General features: G+C 35.5%; 2 protein-coding genes across 2 annotated transcripts; both read right to left on the minus strand.

Annotated features, from left to right (window-relative positions):
* Positions 1-4,243: 4,243 nt before the first annotated feature.
* On the minus strand, positions 4,244-9,616 carry LOC115992707 (NADH-quinone oxidoreductase subunit B-like). The gene is made up of 2 exons (XM_031116932.1): positions 9,110-9,616; positions 4,244-4,697 (listed from the first exon to the last, which is right to left on the minus strand). The coding sequence occupies exons 1-2, from the start codon at positions 9,514-9,516 to the stop codon at positions 4,463-4,465; spliced, it is 642 nt and encodes a 213-aa protein (XP_030972792.1). The 5' UTR covers positions 9,517-9,616; the 3' UTR covers positions 4,244-4,462.
* An 11,329-nt stretch (positions 9,617-20,945) lies between these two features.
* Positions 20,946-21,503, minus strand: LOC115990038. The gene has a single exon (XM_031113897.1). It carries the CDS (start codon positions 21,501-21,503, stop codon positions 20,946-20,948), a length of 558 nt encoding a protein of 185 aa, XP_030969757.1.
* Positions 21,504-21,706: the final 203 nt, after the last annotated feature.

A 21,706-nucleotide genomic window follows, 5' to 3' on the forward strand; every position in this document is an offset into this window, starting at 1 on the left:
TTGATTCGAAAGCCGGTCTGTGAACGCCATAGTGGTTTGAAAGTCCTCCCCACTGCATCCACATTTAACACTCTTCTTGTCGGGAACTTGGCAGTAATAATATGTTCTTGAAAGCGTTTTTCTTTCCCAAGTGTGATCCTATCACCCTCCCCCTTTAACAAGGAGAGTCAAGTCCACTATTTTGATAGATTGTCCATGCTAAACAAAAATAGGAAAACTAGGGCTGGAGAAAAAGGAGTTTTGAAAAAAAGAGAAAAGAAAAGAAGGAGAGAATGGAGGAAGAAAAAGCGTAAAAACAATGGAGAGAAAACTGTATCCCAACACCCAAAAGAAGGGGACCCGCTAGCCCTAGTGATAACAATATTATTAGAGGGAGCAGACAAGCTTACAAAGAAGGGACAGAAAAATTCCACAGCCCAGGAGAAAGTTGGCAAATAGCCAGAGATCTTCCTAGCGACAGGGAAACACCAACAACTTACTTATTATCACAAGGTCAAATGAGAAGCTTGGTGGTTGCCTACGCCCTGATAAGTAGATGCAAGACTTTTGGGACGTGATTGATGATTGTGGGTTTCGAGACCTTGGTTACGTGGGGAGTAAATTTACATGGGCAAAGCATTATCTGGATGGAACTATTATTTGGAAACGTTTAGATAGAGCTCTTGGGACTGAAGACTGGGTGAGTTTGTTTCCTGCTTTCCAAATGGTTCATCTGGAATGCAGGATGTCCGACCACAAACTTGTCCATATTTATCCTATGGGAGTTCCGACAAGAAGACAACGGCCATGGCATTTTGAGCAAGTATGGCTATCTGATGTTGGCTATGGCGATACCGTGAAAGCAGCATGGGAAGGTGGTTCGATCTCTTGCATAATAGGTTAGTTTAGGGAAAAAATAAAAAGGTGTCAGCGTGACTTGTAAAGGTGGAGTAAACAATCTTTTTGTTATATATCTCGGGCCCTCATTGAGAAAAGATCCTCTCTAAAATCTGCAGAAGAGGCAGCACAGCTTGGAGGTGACTATAATCCAGTGTACACTATCAAAAAGGAAATCTTAGAATTATCACTTCTTGAGGAGCAGTTGTGGCACCAGAGGTCTCGTGCGCACTGGATGAAGTCGGGTGATAAGAATACAGCTTTCTTCTACAGTAAAGCCTCACAAAGACTATGAAGGAATAGGATTGTTAGTCTTAGAAATAATGATGGGGTGTTATGTATAGGTGAGGCAAAAGTCACGGGTTTGTTGGTCTCTTATTATAAGCAGTTGTTCACTTCATCCCAACCAACATACTTTGAGACAGTTTTGCAAGCAGTCCCACGAGTGGTCACTACTGAAATGAACTCCGCATTGATTGGTGAGTTTACAAGGGCAGAGGTTGATATGGCTTTGAAACAGATGGCCCCCTTAAAGGCTCCGGGTCCTGACGGTATGCCTCCTATTTTTTACCAACATTTTTGGAATCATATTGGTAGTGATATGTCTCAAGCAGTTTTATCTTGCTTGAATTTTGGAAAAAATACAATCTGACTTAAATTATACTTATATTACCCTCATCCCCAAAGTCAAAAGTCCTGATAAAGTTATCGAGTGCGACCCATCTCTCTTTGCAATATTTTATATAAGTTGGTTTCTAAAATACTGGCCAACAGATTAAAAAAAATCCTCCCTCATATTATATTTGATTCACAAAGTGCTTTCCAATCGGATAAAGCAATCCTAGATAATATACTGATAGCTTTTGAAACTCTTCATCATATGAAAACTAAGAAAATAGGGAAGAAGGGCTTTGTTGCCATGAAATTAGATATGAGTAAGGCCTATGATAGAGTGGAGTGGTTATATGTTGTGAAACTTATGGATAAAATGGGCTTTGATCAAAAATAGGTTCGACTCATATATGAGTGTATTAGCACTATTTCTTATTCAATCCTAGTGAATGGAGAGCCCTCGAGCATTATTAAACCTAAAAAGGGCATTAGGCAAGGGGACCCCTTGTCCCCCTATTTGTTCCTTTTATGCTCAGAAGGGCTAACCCAACTTATTAAGCAAGCTGTGCAAGTTGATAAAATTAGAGGATATTCTCTTTGTAGGAATGGACCTAAAATCTCTTAGTTATTTTTTGCAGATGACAGCTTGTTATTTTGTAGAGCTCAATTAGGGGATGTTCAAACCATTCAAGCTCTTCTTGGTGTTTATGAAAAAGCATCGGGACAACAAATCAATAAAGAGAAGACGAATCTCTTCTTCAGTAAATCAATCTCCAATGGTGATAAAATTGCAATAAAAAACCTTCTTGGTGTGGCAGAAATAAAGGAGTATGAGAAATACTTGGGGTTTCCTGCGGTAGTTGGGAAGAATAGAAGAGCAAGTTTGAATTACATCAAAGAAAGGGTTTGAGGGAAGCCTCAAGGGTGGAAGGAAAAGATCCTTTCTCAAGCCGGTAAATAAATTTTGCTCAAAGCCGTGGTTCAAGCCATCCCAACCTTTACCATGAGTTGCTTTAAACTGCTTGTAGGTCTTTATAAAAGATATTGAGGTCATGATCTGAAAATTTTGGTGGGGGCAATAGGGTGATCATAGGAAGGTACATTGGAAAAATTGGGAAACATTGTGCAAAGCCAAGGAGGATAGGGGCCAAGGTTTTAAAGATCTAAGCAAATTTAATGATGCAATGTTGGCAAAATAGGTTTGGCGGTTAATGCATGATGAGGATTCTCTTTTTTACAAAGTGTTTAAAGTAAGATATTTTCCCAATCCTTCTGTCCTTGAAGCAAAGTTGAGTGGAGGTTCGTTTGCTTGGAAGAGCATTATGAAAGCTAGGAGAGTTATCAAGATGGGAGCAAAGTGGCACGTGGGTGATGGGAAAAAGATTCGGATATATGGAGATCCGTGGTTACCAGGGGATGGAGAGGGTAAGGTGACTTCCCCAGCCTCTGCTTTACCTTTAGACGCTGTTGTTGTTGATCTCATAGACCCCACGTTGGGTTGGTGGGACTCTTAGATTGTTGATCAAAATTTCTTGCCTTTTGAAGCCGTAAAGATTAAAGCCATTCCTATTAGATCCGTGGCTCAGGAAGATATCATCATTTGGCCTAAGAGCAGGGACGGATCCTACACTGTGAAGACTGGGTATCAAATTTTGTGTGAAGAGCAGTCTCGTGATCATGCCTCAAGCTCATTTCCAGATGTGACAAAAGGCCTTTGGAAAGGTATTTGGAAGTTGCGGGTTCCAGGAAAGATTAAGCATTTTCTTTGGCGAGCATGTTCAGACTATTTCCCAACTAAACACAATTTGTGGAAACGGAGAATAGTCCCTATGAGGTTTGCGAAATTTGCAACTCCCATCCAGAAACTGTCCTGCATTCCCTGTGGAATTGTGAGGCCAGTAGTGCTGTTTGGAATCGGGATTTTGGTTGGATTGACAGAAGGAAAGTTAGCCGAGGTGATTTTGTTGATCTCTGGAATTTGCTTAGCTCCAAACCCCAGGCGAGGGAGTAGTTTGCAGTCACGGCCTGGTTCATTTGGAGTAGGCGAAACAAAATTCGCTTGCATCAGACAGTCCCACCGCTATCAAAAGTACCAAGTGAAGTCAGTCATTATCTCCTTGAGTATAGGAAGTTCAATGCAGCGCCAATGAAGGTGAAACCAGTTAGAGTTGAGAAATGGAAGCCTTCTGATGGTGGTTGCCTCAAAACTAACTTCGATGGGGCAGTCTTTGCAGACTCGGGTGAAGCTAGGATTGGGGTGGTTATTAGGGACTCTCTGGGTCAGGTCTTGGCCTCACTCTCTGAGAGAATCCCAAACCCCTCCTCTGTTGCTGTTCTGGAGTTGCTGGCAGCGAGGCATGCTATCACGTTAGTTAAGGAGCTTGGTCTGGATGGTATTGTCTTAGAAGGCAATTCAGAAATTATCAATGCTCTCGAGAATGGTGATATGTTCAACTCAACATATGGACACCTCCTCATTAACATTCTGTCTCTTTTAAACTCTTTGAAGAGTTAGCCTCTCTCACATACTCTTAGGCTAGGTAATGCTGCGGCAGATGCTTTAGCTAGGAGAGCAAAATTTTCTTTCCCCTCTACACTCTGGTTGGAGCATCTTCCTCCAGATGTTGTCAACTTTGTTTTTGCTGATTTATCAGCTTCTTGATTAATATATTTCAGATGGTTTGTTTCTCAGGAAAAAAAAAAAAAAAAAAAAAATCTCCCATGAGAAACACAACTTAACAAAGTTCCAGTAAGATTTATTATTCTTATAATATGTTGTATACAACATCCTTCCACATGTGTATACCCCACAAGTGTGAGATCTACTCCAATGTGAGTGAATGTTATATGCAACACATCACACATAATACCACATTTACATCTAATTAAAAGAGGCCATCAAGGGACAAGTTCATATGCTACATATATGGATCATGGAAGGGCAAAGCTTCAGTCCAAGTAAATGTTTGATTAATCACTTAGTCCACCAGTAGAGAAAATCCCTCTTCCTGTTTATCTTCTTCTTCAACTGGAGTAATGTATAGACTAGGGCCTCAGCTGTTGGAGGACACCCAGGAACATAAAAGTCAACCGGGACAATCCTGTCACAGCCTCGAACAATAGCGTATGAGTAGTGGTAATAGCCACCTCCATTTGCACAGCTTCCCATAGAGATGACATTCCGTGGATCTGCCATTTGATCATAGACCCTATAAAAAAATTACCTTAAAAATTAATGCAATATAAAGTTTCAAAATCCAATCAAATTATATTAATACCAGATGGCAAAGTGGGCAGTTTTCACCGTATAGAAATCAATGATTGATATTAAGGTGGATACATTAGAACTAGACTAAAGAACACCATTGTTGGGGTTGGAGCTTGGGGGTCAGTGCCGTTTGTAATGAAGTAGTATTGGGCTGGTCAATGAGTTTTGGTTCAAATATGTGATTCCTTGTAACAGAGATCAAAGTTTTCGATATTGTATTGTATTGGTTGGCGGTATGGTCAGTATTTGTCGTGCCTATAGATGAATCCATACAAATCTCTCCCTCAATCAAAGCAAGCCATAAAGCATACTGCATAAAATACCACCAGGCATACTGGTGGATATCAATTATTTTGGCTTGAAAATGGAAATTGGTTGACTAAAAAATACAAAAAAATACCAAAAAAAAAAAAAAATCCTGAAGTCAGCAATAGAAGCAGACACGCTTAAATGGAAGGTGAGTTCATAGAATCAAAAGTATTGGGTGCATGTATAATCTCCACACAAAAAACAAAAGGCAACATCTTGGGCAGTTAAGCACAAGTTTTTGATTTCGAGTCTTGCGAAGGTCCGAGAGTAGACAAAAATATCAGAGGATAGAATCATAATTGATTCATCATTCTCCCATTTGTTTCTCCAAAAAAAAAAAAAAAAAAAAAAAAATCTCAATTCTCTCAGGGGCGGCTCTACAGTTTATTCAGGGGTTCAAATGAACCCCCTAACTTCAAAAAAAAAAAAATTGTATACATAAAATATTTTTTTTAGTTTAATACTTTAATTTATTCTTAAAAATATTTTTTTTTTTACACCTTGACTTAAATCTTGCACACCCTTATTACAAGTATTTCAGACTTTAAGAGTAAAGAGTAAGTTTTTGTGAATTGTAAATGTCACTTTTTATTATAAATTTATATAATGTGTGTGAGTGTGTTTAATATTGATTGCTTGTATTACTTTTTATTATAATATTATTTGCATGAATTATGATGTGTATGGATGTTTGTGTTTACAGTATATATATATATATATATATATATATATATATATATGATATAACTTTATATAATTTAATAATTAGGAAATAGAGATGGTTTTTTTTTACATGTTTGTGTTAGTGTAAAATTAATTTGTATGTAATATGAATATATGTGGTTGTGTGTGTCAATAATTAATACGGAACTAATGAGTTGAGAATTGAGATTAGTCATTTAGTTTAAAATATTTTTATAAAAACAAAGACAAATAGATAATAACAACTGCATAAAGATAAAAATGTTTGGCAAACTTAACAAAATAAAATGGTCATAGGCTCATAGCTACACACATTATGTGGCAATTAAAATTTTTAAAACTTGTAAAAAGAAATTGTAAAACTTCATGTATTATTATTATTATTATTATTATTTTTGTTGATAACTAGATATATTCAAATTCTCTTTTTATTATTATTTTTTTTAATTTAAGTTTCTTAATGACCTCCTTAAACAAAATTCTTGGAGCCACCACTAAATGAGACCACATTTGGTAATGACCTCTAGACAAAAGACCAATACAATCCCTCAAACAAAATGAAACACAATTACATCTATCATCTAGATCCATGCCTCAGTGGTGGTTTTTGAATTTAAACCTTCATGAAAAAAGGTGTCATATTGGTGCAACTTATACTATGTTTTGGAGTTTGTAAAGAAATAGAAAGGAATGAAATGGATAGAATAGAAAGGAAAGGAAATGAATTAAATATTGATCTCTTTCTCCAAAAAAATAAATAAATAAATAAATAAATATTGATCTCTCTTGTATTTGGATGTTTAAAAGAGAATTAATGGAATAATAAGTAAATTTGGGATTTTTTTTTTTTTTTTTTTTTGAGAAAGAATGCAAAGAAATCCTTTTATAACATTTCATTTCTTTAATTAAAGTGGGGTGTAGACATTTAAGAAAAGAAAAATAAAATCACGGGGACGTAAGTAAAAATTAATTTAAAACATACTCTATTCCTTCCAATTTCTCCCATTTTATGAGGGAGTTACAAATTGACCTAAACTCTTTGAAATTCTTTGAGCCAGATATTCTAGATTTGGTTAAGTTTTAGATTATGGCTCAACTCACATGACCATTCAGTACGTCATTAATTTCTCGATGGGCAGTAATATAATTATGACCATAATTGGATGGGCTAGTCACGGCTAGTCCTCTCTTACCCTTTTTTCATAAAATCAAAAATTCATATATCATCTTCACTTAGATAATTCGAGTTCATAAGGAAATAAAGAAATCAAAGGGCTTTCAACAAATTTGTCATTGAACTCATATAAATCACCTATTATATGATGCCAACCACAATTGATTACAAAAGATTCACAGGGTTATTTCTATTAAGATATTTCTTCTAAAATGTTGATGAATATTTAACAATTAGTCAGGAACTCATGAAATACAATAAAAATTTTAACTCTCTCTCTTTTATCTTTTTCTAGGAAATTTAATAATTATTAATTGATATTTACTATTATTATGTTTGTCAATGTAACTATCCATTCTATCATTTAAAGAAAAATTAAGAAAATTTTATATGAAAATATTTTAATGAAGAGTTATAATAATAATAATAATAATAATAATAATAATAATAATAATAATAATAATAATGTGAAAATTGTGAGGCTTCAAAGCTTATGTGACCTAATATTAAGATAATGATTAGAAGTTAAATTGTTTTGATTAGTTTCTCAAAAAAAAAAAAAAAAAATTGTTTTGATTATGACTCCTTCATCTAGTACAATAACTAGGACTACTACAGTATGCAATTGCTATTCTTGTGAGATTTAAAAGTTAAAAAGGTAATAAAAAGGTTTTACAAAAAAAAAAAAGTTAAAAAAAAAAAAAACCATTTTAACTAGTGGTAATTTTTAGGTAGATCATATCCAAATCCCCTTAGCGGTAGGAGTGACAAATTTTGTTCACATATCGGGTTCGTGTCATGTCAACTTATGAGTATTCAACTTTATGGGTTGACATTAACCCGACATATTTATTAAATAGGTTAGGATTCATCAACCTTAACACGTTATTAAACGAGTTAGTTGTGTTGACTAGTTTATTAGTTTTTTTTTTTTTTTTAAGAAAAAAAATACAAATTTTAGTACTAATTCAATTGATTTGAATTATGAAAAAAATATATTTTTTAATATATAATTCAAAATTAACAGAGTAATTGCATCATAAATAAACATTCAATAGTAAAATATATCTCATTATCACAAATAATTAATTGTAATATGTTAAACAAAATAAACCACAACAGCTAATTTTAGATCCTAGCAATCAATTTCAAGAAAATAGATAAAAAGATAAAGGTACAAGTAAAGGATGAGAACGACCTGAATTTCAAGTGATAGACAGAAATGAAGGACGAGGACAACGGCAGATTGGCACCGCAATGACAGATGTGTGACAATGACTAAGAAAATAAGGTGAGATTAAGGTTTGAGAGTGATAGGTGGTCATGTGGCTTGGAGAAATGCAACTAGGAAAGAAAATAAGTTTATACACCTAAGGTTTTAAATGCTATATTGGTAAAATGATCTTTAGTTAAATGAGTCAAATAGATTCCATAAGTTGGACACAATCCCTACACGCTAATTAAACAGGCTAGTCATGACAACATATATATTACATAAACCTATTAATCCTTAAAGCATAACCTGTTAACTTTGTGTTGTGCTATATCGTGTTCGCAGATCATGTTGAATTTTGTCACCCCTACTAGGCAATAGTTTTGGCAACTAAGAGCATTTGCATTAGCTCGTGTGAAAATTGTTGTTTATTTTAATATAAGAACCTAATTTTTTATTTTAGGTACTTTTCAAAACACATCACATCATATTATGAGGGCGTTTGGGCTGGGCGTTTTGTGCGTCCGCGTTTCACGTTTTCTTTTTTTTTTTTTTGCCCGCATTTGTTGACTTTTGAGAGACAAATTTCACTGTTATGAACAGTAAATTCACTGTTCACGTACTGTTCTGACACTGTTCACGTATTAAAAAATATTAAAAATGGGTCCCACAGTACTATTTACACATTTAAAAATTATTTTGTTACAGTGTTTTCAGTTTTCAATTTCAGCAACAATAAGCTCAATCCAAACGGACCCTATATATTTTACATTACATTTCATTAAAATATTAATACCTTAACATTGGACAATCATATTTAAAAATTTTAAATTTTTCTAAAATATTTAAAATTTAAAAAACCAAAAAAATTTTAAATTGAAGGATAAAACATATACAATTAAAAAAAAGAAAAGAAAAAAGAGCTGATAACAAAATAATCAATATCAAAACTTACTTCCGAAGTGCGGGAGCCATCTTATTGGTAAGAGTGCCAGCCACAATCATCAAATCGGCTTGTCGTGGAGAGGGCCTGAAGAAGGTGCCCATGCGGTCCATATCATACCTGGCGGCGCTGGCGTGCATCATCTCAACAGCGCAGCAGGCCAGCCCTAAAGTCACGGGCCATATGGACGCTGATTGGGCCCAGTTCGCGAGAGCATCCACCTTTAATACTAAGTACTCTCCCGTCTTGCTCAAGCCTGCAGCAGGGGATCTAGATGGAAGGGTAGTTCGTGGGCCATTTTGAGTAGCAGGAAAGTGAGAGGACATGAGTGATGAAGGGGTTGTATGGAGCAAGGTGGACCTTTGGGATGAGAGCAAGGCTAGCTTTGAAGCTGTATGTCTTGGTATAAGAGCAGCCATTTGATCACACCAACAAAGAGAGAGAGAGTATATAGATTTTTTTTTTTTTTAATCGGAGAAAGAGCTTGATGCTTTGAGAAAGATAGAGAACCCAAGAGAGTCAAAGTTTTATATTTGAGACGAAGATATTTAAATTAAGAAAGCCTCTTTTAGAGAGAAATAGAGTCAAAAGAAGAAAGAAAATGTCTATAAAATAGGAGCAAAACGCTCGTTACGCTGCAAATGAGATTCATCCAACCACAACCAACCGAAATAGCATTTGATACCAACAAGGCTAGTGCTAGATTAGCCATATAACTTTCTCTTCCCCTAACTAACAAGATTTTATCTTAAAGATAGATAGAGGAAGAGGTTGACAACTCATTGTTAAACTTGGAATTAATAATGTCCAAATAATCAACCTCCTACATGTAAGGAGTTTCTTTGCCGTGTGATCCAAGTGTGTGATTTATTTCCTACACCAGGGTGATGTGGGTGCAAGTGAATATATTCATTATCTTTGCATTTTAATAAAGTGGCCACTAACTATTGGGTTTTTTAGGTGTAATTGGTCACCTATTTCTAATCTATTTTATATATATTTAACTAAGATTTGACCAAGGACTCGGAAGTTCTATTACATGTTGGGAAGTTGTTAGGTAACTTATAATCCCTATCCTAAAATAGTACATTGTTTTGGTTTAATCCTAATTTCTATAATTTGAAATGTGACTCAAATGACTCATTTATTTGGCATTTAGTTTTCAAGGAAATATGTGGCGATGCATGTATATGTGAGAATGCATGGCATGTTAATTGCTTGCTTCAACCTTTCTTTTTCTTCTGCTTGAATTTGAATATCCTTTGTTTCCGTGTTCTGTTACTGCTCTGCTTACATATCTTTTTTGGCTGAAAAGGAATATATAAATAAAAAATGAAAATCTAGTTAGTAAGGAAGAGAGAGAGAGAAGTACATTGGGATTTTCTGTATGGTTCTCTACTTCTGAATTTCTTCTTTCCTTCTTTGTATTCTGCTTTGAGGATGACAAAGGAACGGACAAAATTTAGCATCCAACACTCATTACATCATTGTTCCTACGTTTCGGGGTCATGATTATTATTTTTTTTTGATAGGGAACAGAGATTTCATTGCTTCAAGAAATTGGCATACAACAGGAAAGACAAAAGGGAAACAAACCCATAGGACCTAACTTGCAGGCGTAGGATCAGCAAACCTAAGCAACAAAAACACAACTTAAACATACCAGCCAGCTAAGCACTTAACAAGAAAACAATCCTGTTGAACTCCCTTTTCAAGAAGACAAATCAAACAAACAAAGAAAAGCCCAAGGTCCCAATAAGCACCAAAGTGCAGAAAAGATCAAGCATCATTAGCAGGACCCAAATTAACCGGTTCACATAAGTGTTTAGAAGCCCGGATGTTCTCTTCCTCTGAAACTTCAGTCACTCTCCAACGCTTTGCTCCAGACTTCAGCATTTGCGCAAGAGTTTGGTCTTCACTGGCTTTCCCTTTTGCACGGGCTACTTTTTTCAGATTGCCTTTGCCCAAAATTTGTTTTCCTTTTCCTTGAGCTTTTGCCTGAAAAATAACACCAACATGGGCAGCCTTGGCCGCATTCATCAACTCAGATTTATCTTTCTCATTTGTTTCTGATGGAGCTTTTGAACTCGGGCTTCCTTGCAAGAAAGAGCCTTTTGGGCTTTGTGAAGCAAGGCTTTTTGGCCCATGAGAGAAAGAGTCAGTTGAGAGCACCTGCCTTAGCTGATCACGTGATGTCTCAAGGGAACCCAAGGTGCCCAAAACCTGTCTTGTCACAGCAGTCTTTAGCAGCTCAGTTGGTCCCCTGATAGCTTGTACATCTCCAGCAAGAGTTTCATCCGCACATGTGGAGTTATCTTTTCCCCAAGAATCACATTTCTCCAGATTACTCTTCCCGCCCACAAGACCAGAAGCTTGAAGGAATGTTGATGCAGAACCAGTCCCCTGTCCGGTCAAAAGTTGTGCATCAACCTCACCGGAGATCACACAGACCATCTCCTTGCTCGGGTTCTTTTCCTTGGCTGCCGTTTTTGTGTTCCACCCGCCCTTAGCCAATCCCCATATTGATGGCAAGCTATTTGCCAGTCCCTTGCTGCTGGGCAATGTTTTTTATCATGCCCAAGCTTCCCACAGATGAAGCAAACAATAGGAAGCCTTTCGTAATTGAACGTGAGCCATAGTCGTTCCTCTTCAGAGCTTACAATATAAGCTCCTCTTCTTAGAGGCTTATCAATCTCCAACTCCACACGAATTCTCATGAACTTTTCCTGGTCAAATTGCCATGAACGCCTATCGACTTCCATAAATGTACCTAGCTTGCTACCGATTTCTTTCCCAACGTCCAGTGACATATGTTCAAAGGGGAGACCCCAAATTTGTACCCAAAATGGAGAATGGGTGAAGGAAATGTTTGTGGAAGTTAATCCTTTTTTCCATCTGCAGAGCAATAGGAGGTTGTTGTTGAAGCACCAAGGCCCATACCTCTCAACCCACTCCATCTGAAATTTTGAGCTGAACTTGAATTGGAGTATATTGTTTCCAACTTCCACAATCCTCATGTCTGAACCCATTTTCCATGCTGATCTGAGGGTGTTCTTTAAAGCACGTTGGTTCTGTTGCCGATCAAAGAGGAGCCGCCCAAAGAGGCTGAGGGAACATTCTTCCAAAAGGCCAGGGCAGTTTGAGACTGAGATGGGAATAAATTCTTCTTCTTCTTTTGTGAGTTGTAGGTTTTGTAAGCTAGAGAGAATGCTTAGGTCCATGAGTAAATAATATTTACTCTTGCCAAAAAGAGAACAAACAGAAAAATATACAACCCAAAAAAGAAAGATTTGGGATGGAACAACTCGTATTCAAAAACGAGAGGAAGAAAGACTCCTACTAGGGAGAGAGAAACTCAGAGAGAGAGAGAGAGACTCACTTTTCCGGGGTCACGATTAATTTGATTTATACATTTTAGTAGCAATCAATTTAATTTTACCATCAACTCACTAACAGAAATTGACTACAAATTGAAATAACATATAGACCTAACTGATTGTTACCAAAATGTAAAAACCAAAGTAATTGTAATCACAAAATAGACCAAAATGGTATTTTTCAAATGTGAATATATTAAAAAAATGTGGAAAACACGTGCAAAATATAAATATTGGATTTATGGAGTGTCCATTAAAAAATGTGTAAGAATATTTTCTTGAAAGAATGTAGAACCAAGGAGCCACCATATTCAAAGGAATTACTAATTGGGGAACTTCGGGCAATTGGGGATGTGAGCATCATTGGATTTTGGTGGGACTCTAGATTCATGATCAATTTTGTCTTTACATTTTGATAGCGATTAATTATGCTCCTACCGTCAACTTGCTAACAAAATGTGACTACAAGTTAAAAATAATATAGACCAAACTAATTGCTATCAACTTAAGAGGACCAAATTAATAGCAATCGCAAAATATAGTGAGGCCAAGATGGTATTTTTGCCTATGTCTTATAGATATGTTACTGACGTTATTTGTCAAATTTGAGCATATTAAAAAATGTGGAAAATACGTGTAAAATATAAATATTGTGTATACAGAGTGTGCGTTTAAAATGTGTAAGAATATTTTCTTGAAACAGAAATGTAGAACCAAGGAGCGACCATATGCAAAAGAATTACTAATTGGGGAAGTCAAGGGAAATGGGGATGTAAGCACCGTTGGATTTTGGTGGGACTCCAGAGTTGTGTTAATTTCTGGTGTATGACTATTTCCTCACTGAAATGGATTAATGGGAATTCGGAGCTTCTAGCATGAAGATGGCATGGAATTTAATATAATTAGTCGGAAACCCGTGCAATGCACGGGAACTTACCTATTTATAATAGACTAAAATAATTTTATAAAATTTTAAATTGATTATGAAACTATACTATTGTGTGAATTGCTCCTATCTTTTTGAGTTACAATTTGATGAATAAGTCATTGTTTGAACATGCAATGGGTTGCAAAAAATCTAGCTAACAAATTTAGATATTGAAAAAAAATAACTAAAAAATTCTGATGTTAAAACGTTCGAAAGGAAAAAAAAAAGGAAAAAAATTTACTGGCACTACCTAGAAATTATTGAAACAAAACAAAATATATATGACTACCAAATAGATAAATATAAGAGAAAGAAGATAGGTTACCTTCAAGAGAATAATTCATAGTTATAACAGTTGAAATTTGCTAAACTGTTTCAAATATTGCAAAAAATTGAATCCAAAAATTTAGATGGTCAAACTTTCAAAAGACAATAAAATTAAAAATCAAAAGATTCAGAATCTACAAATTATAAAAAATAAAAAAATAAATAAAAAAAAAATCATTATTGCGAGACAATTTTAGTAAGGATGGAAAGCTTTTCTAAGTTTTTTTTATCCAATTCTTCCTAATTGATGAAAAATTTGGTTCAAACATTGTCAAACACTTTGAAAGTGCAAATAATATAGGCTTCCAACATAATCTTTAATTAATAAACAAAGAAGCATGACACCATAAGAGAAAACATAAGATAACATATAGTGCATATACCTTACTCCACAGCTGTGAAAAAATATCTACACAAAAGGAATTGAAAACTTGTACAACAAATGCAATAAGCTACTTCTGATGTGAGACAACCTAACATACGTCTCCATAAGGTAAAGTTTAAGGTTATATAATCTAAAATAATATAGAATATAGCATCTTTGAACTACACAAAAAGTTAGCAAACTTACTACAATACTTGTAGTTATACTATATACTGTAAAGTACTACTCTATCGCCAATGAAAGTCATGTAAAATCTCATGGGGCTAAGAAGAACAGACAGCCGCAGGATCAACTCCACTAGACATAAAACAAAAGCAAAAAAAATTTTATTCACAAAAAAGAGAAAAAGCAATAGCAAGCGTACCAAAGATATTGAAGCTTAGGGTTTTCTCTCTTAGTGGAGACGGATAGAGGAGATTGCTTTAGGGTTTTCAAAGATTTTGTCTCTTTTATATATATAAAGAGACTCCTGATAGGACTCTCCCATTATATAATTTTAAAAATTAATTTTTTTTAAATTAAAATGATGATGTGGAAAATTGTGAGAGTTTCAAAAGTTTCGGTTTTATATATATATATATATATATATATATATATATAGATACATATTTTAGATTAAAACAAAAAAAATAAAACAAAACAAAAGAGGCATGGCGATGGTATAATTCTTTCAAGTTTCTTTCTTCAAACTAACTTTAATGGCAATGCTCGTGGGACATATATAATCATTTTCAAGTTCCTTTTTCTTTTTTTTTTAGAGAAAATTATATTTATCACGTGTAAATGCACAAAAACATATACATGAAATTAATTATATATTATATAAGCAAATATATATATATATATATATGTGTGTGTGTGTGTATGTGTGAGAGAGAGAGACTATAAAAATGAGCCACTATCCTTTTTCTTTTTCTTTTTCTTTTTTCTTTTATTAGTGTTTATTATCTCATAATATGCTACAAAGAAAAGACTCCATGTGAAAACACAACTTACAAGTTTAAATAAGATTTATTATATTTATAATATGTTGTATACAACATCCTCCCACATGAGTGTGTCCCTTACAAATGTGAGATCCACTCCAATGTGAGAAAATGTAACATACAAAACATTACAGATAATGCCACCTTTGCATCCAAAAGAGGACATCAAGGAACAAGTTCATATGCTACATATATAGATCATGGGAGAGGTAAGCTTCAGTCCAAGTAAATGTTTGATTAATCACTTCGTCCAATATTATTGAAGAAAATCTCACCTCTTGTTAATCTTCTTTTGCAATTGGAGTATTACATAGAGTAGGGCCTCAGCCATCAAGGACACTTAAGAACATAAATGTCAACTGGGACAATTCTGTCACAGCCTCGAACAACCGCATATGAGCAGTGGTCGGAATAGCCACCCCGATTTGCGCAACGTCCTGTAGAGATAACCCAACGTGGCTCTGGCATTTGATCATAAACCTTGCAAAAAACAACCTTAAAGATTAAATGAGGAAGGAAAGGAATGAAAGTGAATTAATCTCTCTCGTATTTGGATGTTTAAAAGGGAAATTTTGGAATAATAAGTAACCTTATTTATTTATTTATTTATTTTTATATAAGATAGAAATTCTACTCTATCTTAATTTAAGTATATATATGTGTGAAACTCCTTTCTGGAGACTTAAACCCCGGTTCTTGCCTCCTACACCCCACAAGCACTTAATACTTGTAAAGTGACCTTATTTGAAAGTTGAATGAAAAGGAATGCAGAGAAATCTTTTTACAATATTACTATTGTGTCATTTCTTTGATAAAAGTAGTAGTATAGACATTTAAGAAAAAACTAAGGGTATCATGGGACTTTAGTAAAATTAATTTTTAAAAAATTCTATTCCCTCCAATTTCTCCAATTGTTGGAGGGAGTTCAAAATTGACTTAAACTCATAGAAATTCTTTAAATATGATATTCTAGATTGGGCTATGTTCTGGATTATGGCTCAACTCACATGACCATTCAGGCATTAATTTCTCGGTGGGTAGAAAAATTATTATGATCACAATTGGATAGAATGGTCACGACTAGTCCCCCAAAAAAATTGGCTTTTGCCCCTTTCAAAAAAACAATCCAGCATTTTGCCCTATTTTCCAAATTAATTAGGAAAATGTCTCTCTTTTGAAACTTGATTTTCTCAAAATCGAGTTAAGCCCTATAATGACGTTTTTAAGGATCCTATAATGACGTTTTAAGGACCTATAGTGGCGTTTTGTAATCCGATTTCCATGAAGTCGAGTTATAGGTAAAAAAAAGAAAAAAAATTGCATGTAACTCGACTTCATGGAGATCGGATTACAAAACGCCACTATAGATCCTTAAAATGTCACTATAGGCTCTTTAAAACGCCACTATAAGGCTCCAGAAATTTTTTTTTTTATAACTCAATTTTGAGAAAATCAAGTTTCAAAAGATGGACATTTTCCTAATTAGTTTGGAAAATGGAGCAAAATGCTAGATTTTTTTTTTTGAAATGGGCATTTGCCCATTTTCTCCACTAGTCCCCTCTCACCTTGTTTTCATTTAACAGAAAAAAGAAAAAGAAAAAAGAAGTCATATATCTTCTCTTAGATAGTCCGAGTTTGTAAGGAAATAAAGAAATCAAGTGGCCCTCAACAAATCTGTCATTGAACTTATATAGAGAAGCCATTACATGATGCCAACCACAATTGGTTACAAAAGATTGAAAGGGTTATTTCTGTTAATATATTTCTTCCAAAATACTGGTGAATATATAAAAATTAGTTATTAATTCATTCAATACACGGAAAAGTTTAACGCTCTCTCTTTACATTTCTTTTTTATTTCTAGGAACTTTAATACTTATTAACTGATATTTACTATTATTATGTTTTTCTATGGAACTATCCATTCTATCATTTAAAGAAAAATTAAGAAAATTTAATATGAAAAGATTTTAGTGAAGAATTTAAATAAATGTTAGAGTTGAAAATAAATTAAAATATACATATTATAATAATAATGTGTAAAATTGTGAGGCTTACAAAATTTATATGAACTAATTTTAAGAGGATAATCATAAGTTAAATTGTTTTGATTGCATCTACTTGGAATAATAACTAGGGTTATTATTCCATGCAATTGCCACTTGTTATAAGGTGTAAAAGTTAAGATAGTAAAAAATGTAAAATGTTAAAAAGGTAGTAAAAAGTTAAAAATAATAATAAGGTAAAAGTTTTTTTTTTACCTTAAATTTTTATTTTTTTATTTTTTTATAAGTAAATGGTAATTAATTAAACAGAACTAAGGAATTCAAAGTCTTGGGTAAGAAATACCCCTAGCATCCTAAAATAACTGATAAAAAATAAAGGGAAGGGGTTGTGATTACAAAATGAAACTATCACTAGTGGGAGATCCCTCTTTTGCCAAGTCTGCGCATTGATTTCCTTAGCGGTAAACGTGGTGATGTGAGCTAGCTCAAAACACTGGAGGAGGGTCCTGCAATCAGAAATTAGAGTACTATAGGGGTGAGATAAATCAAATAAGGTATCATGAGATGTAAGAATTGTAATAACAGCTTTTGCGTCAAGCTCAATGTAGAGTTCTTTGATATTCAAATTCTTTGCAAGTGCAAGGCCATCTTGACGGCCCCAAAGTTCAGCAGCCAAGGAATGGGTGATCCCTATGCTTCTAGAGAAACCTCTAACCCATGAACCCATAGAATTTCTAATAAGGTCGCCAGCGCTGGCTCTAATCGGTTTACCCTCACAAAACCATCAGTGTTAAGTTTTAAGAAACCCAAATGAGGGGGGCTCCAATTAGTGTGGATACTGTCATGAAAGGGCATTTTCTCTTTGATATGTAAGGAGAAGAAGAGCTCTGTGGTGAGGGAATGAATTCTTTTTAAAATTTCACAAGTGATGAAGGGTTTGTTTTCCATAACAAGGTTATTTCTAGTTGTCCAAATGGTCCAAATGGATATGAGAAAAGCTACATTCCAAGGGATGTTGGGGTGGGATTGGGTGGTGAGGGAGGGAGTGGACATTTTCTTGATCCAATCAAAGACTCAAGGAGATAGGAAGTCTTGATGTAAGGGAAGATTGCCAAGATTAGTCCAGATGGGGTGAACTATTTAGTAGTCCCTGAGAATATGAAGGATGGTTTTTGCAAAGGGGGCATGTGTCTTCAGTGAGAATTTTTCTATTATAGAGGAGAATTTTCGTGGGGAGGCAATTTTGGCAAGCTAGCCAGAGGAAGGTGGTTATTTGGGGGAGAATGGGGAGTTTCCAAAGCCATTTCCAATTAGGTTGATTTTGTTGGATGGGGTCAAGGTTGAGGGCGATGAGGTTGGTTGAATTTATGTTGAAGTGACCATTTGAGGAAGGGAGCCAAAAGGATTTGTCGGGGTGTAAGGGATGAATGGGCTTAGGAGTAGCATTGATGATGTCTCTAAGTCGGTCAGGAAGATTAATGGAAAGAGTATCAAGTTTTTAGTTGCCATTTTGATCCTAGAGGTCATAAACTTTCAAGGAGCCTTCCTCTCTATTTAGGGGGCCATGAGTAGAGTTTCGAAGAAGGCCCTAACTGGTCCAATTGTCATGCCAAAAATTTATGTAGTTCCCATCTTGGATGAGCCAACTAGTTCCCCTGTCATAGATATGATTAGCTTTTGTGAGGCTATGCCAAGTTAAGGAGATTTTCTTTGATGGGGGAAGTATACTAGGATATTTACTCTTGAGTGTAGTGGCCTACAAAGCAGTAGAGATCGAATCAGAGAGCCAGGTTCTTTTGTAAGTAAAGCTAGATTTCGAGGGTGACTTCTTTTTATTCCTAATCCACCAGTAGCTTTTGGTTTGGTGATAGTGTCCCAATTTTTCAAGTGGAGTCTTTTCCTAGAGTCTGAGTCTCCCCAGAAGAAATTTCGGTTCATCTTGTCCATCTCTCTATAGATTTTTATGGGGAGGAGGGTGCATTACATGATGTGGGTAGACATTGCAATTGTGACAATGTTGATGAGGGTAAGATGGTTGTCCATAGAGAGAGAGTTTACTTTCCAACACGCAAGCCTATTTTTAAGCTTGCCAGTGATGAAGTCATAAGATCTCTTATTTCTTCTATTAGTGAGGATTGGGGCGCCAAGGTATTTCAAAAAATTGGAGGTGGAGGAGATTCCAAGTTCATTTTCTACCATCTTAATGTAACTAGGAGAAGTGCAAGGTGAAAAGTAAATCTTTGACTTTGAGAGATTGATTTTTTGGCCTGAAGCTTTGCAAAATTTATCAAGAACTCTTTTGATTGTGAAGCAAATTTTTTTTTTGTAGCCTTTGCAAAGAGGATGAGGTCGTTAGGCCATTTATGGAAATTTTAAGGCCAAGCCAATTACCCGTAGAAACTTCCTCTTGAATAAGCCAGGCAAGATATTCCATGCAGAAAATGAAGATGTAAGGGAAAAGAGGATCACCTAGTGTACTACCTCTGGAAGGGAGGAAAACGTCAAGGTGCTCTCCATTTAGGAGGATCGAGAGGCTGGAGGAAGAGATGCAAGACATGATGATGTTAATCCAATCAATGAGAAACTTAAAGAAGTAGAGGGTTTGTCTAATGAATACCCATTCAAGTCTATCAAAAGCTTTTTCCAAATCAATCTTGATGGCCATGGTGCCTTTCTTGCTTTTGGAAGAAGTCATTGTGTGGAAAATTTCTTGGGCAATGATGATGTTGTCACTAGCTTTTCTATCAGGAATGAAGCTAGTTTGGAGGGGGTGGATCAAGCTATTGAGATAGGGCTTCAGTCTACAGACAAGAATTTTTATAATAGTTTCGTAGAGGGTATTGCAAAGACCAATAGGTTAGAGTTGGTGGACAGTTTCAAGTTTTGCAATTTTTGGAATGAGGCAAATGGGGGTTGAGTTGAGATTATTTGGGATTTTTTTTGGAGACAAAAATTAGTTTGATGAAGTTGGTGATCGAGAAGCCAACAATATCCCAAAATTTTTGGAAGAAAATAGGGTCGAAACCATCTAGACTCGGGGCTTTTAAAGGTTTGAAGGAAAGAATAGCCTCTTTAATTTCTGAATTGGTGATGTTATGGATAAGGAGGTTATGTGTGGTGCGGGGGATTGAGGTAGAATTTTAAGGAGTGAGGAAGGAGAGGTGGTCACAGGTAGATACAAAGGTGTAGAAGTTGATAAAGTGGGAGAGAATTTGGTTTTGAATTTCGGGAGAAGAATGAGTCTAAACACCTATGGAATTCTTAAGACACCAAATTGTGTTTAGGTGTCTTCTGTAGATGGTGGATAGATGAATGAATTTTGTTTTGCCGTCTCCCAATAAGGTCCACTCCGTTCGAAATTTTAAGGCCCAAAATTCTTCTTCTAGACTTAAGATTTGTTGATATTCTGAAGCCAACTCTTTTTCAAGATTGAGGAAAAATGTAGATTGCTTTGAATAGAGGGTAGCTTGAATTCCATTTAACCGGGCAAGGAGTCTCCTCTTTTTGCTGAAAATATTTCTGAACACGTCACAATTCCAAACTTTGACTCTCTTTGTGAAATCTTTTAGGGCAAGAATGGCATTATTTGGGTGAGAGCTCCAAGCATCTTTGATGATATTTAGGAAGGAGGGATTACTAAACCATATTGTTTTAAGTCAAAAAGGACGGTTGAGTCGGTTTGAGGTAGAAGGGAAGGTGTCTATGAGAATTGGGTGGTGGTCAGATGAGGTTCTGGGGAGGTGGAAGACATTTGTATCTTCAAATAGAAGTTGCCAATCCAAGTTGCACAGGGCCCTATCGAGACGTTTCATGACTAGTCTAGAGTCTCTTTTGTTGGTCTAAGTGAAACGGGGACCATTAATACTTAGGTCCAAGAGATTGCAATTATTAAGCAGATTATTGAACATAGACATACCATTTTGATTGGGAGGAGAGTAGCTGAGGTTTTCATAGTTACCTAGAACATCATTGAAATTACGAGCAAGAAACCAAGGCATGGCGTCAGAAGAAGCAAAAAAAGACAGGTTTTCCCATAAATGAAGGCGAGTATTTAAAACAGGGCTAGCATATATAGCAATGAATATCCAATTTGATGAAGGGATTGAGTCACTCACCTGAACAAAGGCATGGATAGTTTGATCAGTCACAAAGAGAATGTCCAAGCTTATGTCCCAAGAGTTCCAGAGTTCCCAAATACCTCCACTAAAGCCATTTGCATTTGAGTAGCAGACATTATCAAAACCAAGGTTTAAGCTGGCAGCATCTGCTCGGTCACCTGAGATGCATGTTTCAAGAATCACCGCTATAGAGGGCCTATGGTTACGAATAATGTCGGAGAAATTTTTGTAGAAGTTTGCATTGTCAGCTCCTCTCCAGTTCCATACTAGGATCTTCATTGGGGAAGGGTTAAAAGGGTTGGCCTGATGATGTAGACTAGTTCTCTATTCCTATGGGGTTGGGGTCAAAAATGCCCAAGATTATAGGTTCAATAATAGGTGATAAGGGTAATCCTTCTAGTGTCTGCTCTAGAGAAAGTTTAGTGAAATTCTGAGGCATTGGACTTGATGAAGGATTGAGATGATCTTCACTGACTTCTCTT

This window comes from Quercus lobata, chromosome 5, assembly GCF_001633185.2.
Source record: "Quercus lobata isolate SW786 chromosome 5, ValleyOak3.0 Primary Assembly, whole genome shotgun sequence".
Lineage (NCBI taxonomy): Eukaryota > Viridiplantae > Streptophyta > Magnoliopsida > Fagales > Fagaceae > Quercus > Quercus lobata.

What these genes read in the sequence shown, in the direction of transcription:
- LOC115990038 (XM_031113897.1), bottom strand. Translation starts at nt 21,503, where the DNA reads ATGAAGATCCTAGTATGGAACTGGAGAGGAGCTGACAATGCAAACTTC.
- LOC115992707 (XM_031116932.1), bottom strand. Translation starts at nt 9,516, where the DNA reads ATGGCTGCTCTTATACCAAGACATACAGCTTCAAAGCTAGCCTTGCTC. An exon ending in ATGGCTCCCGCACTTCGGAA is followed by an intron (nt 4,698 to 9,109) that starts GTAAGTTTTGAT and finishes ATTTTTTTATAG; the next exon opens with GGTCTATGATCAAATGGCAG.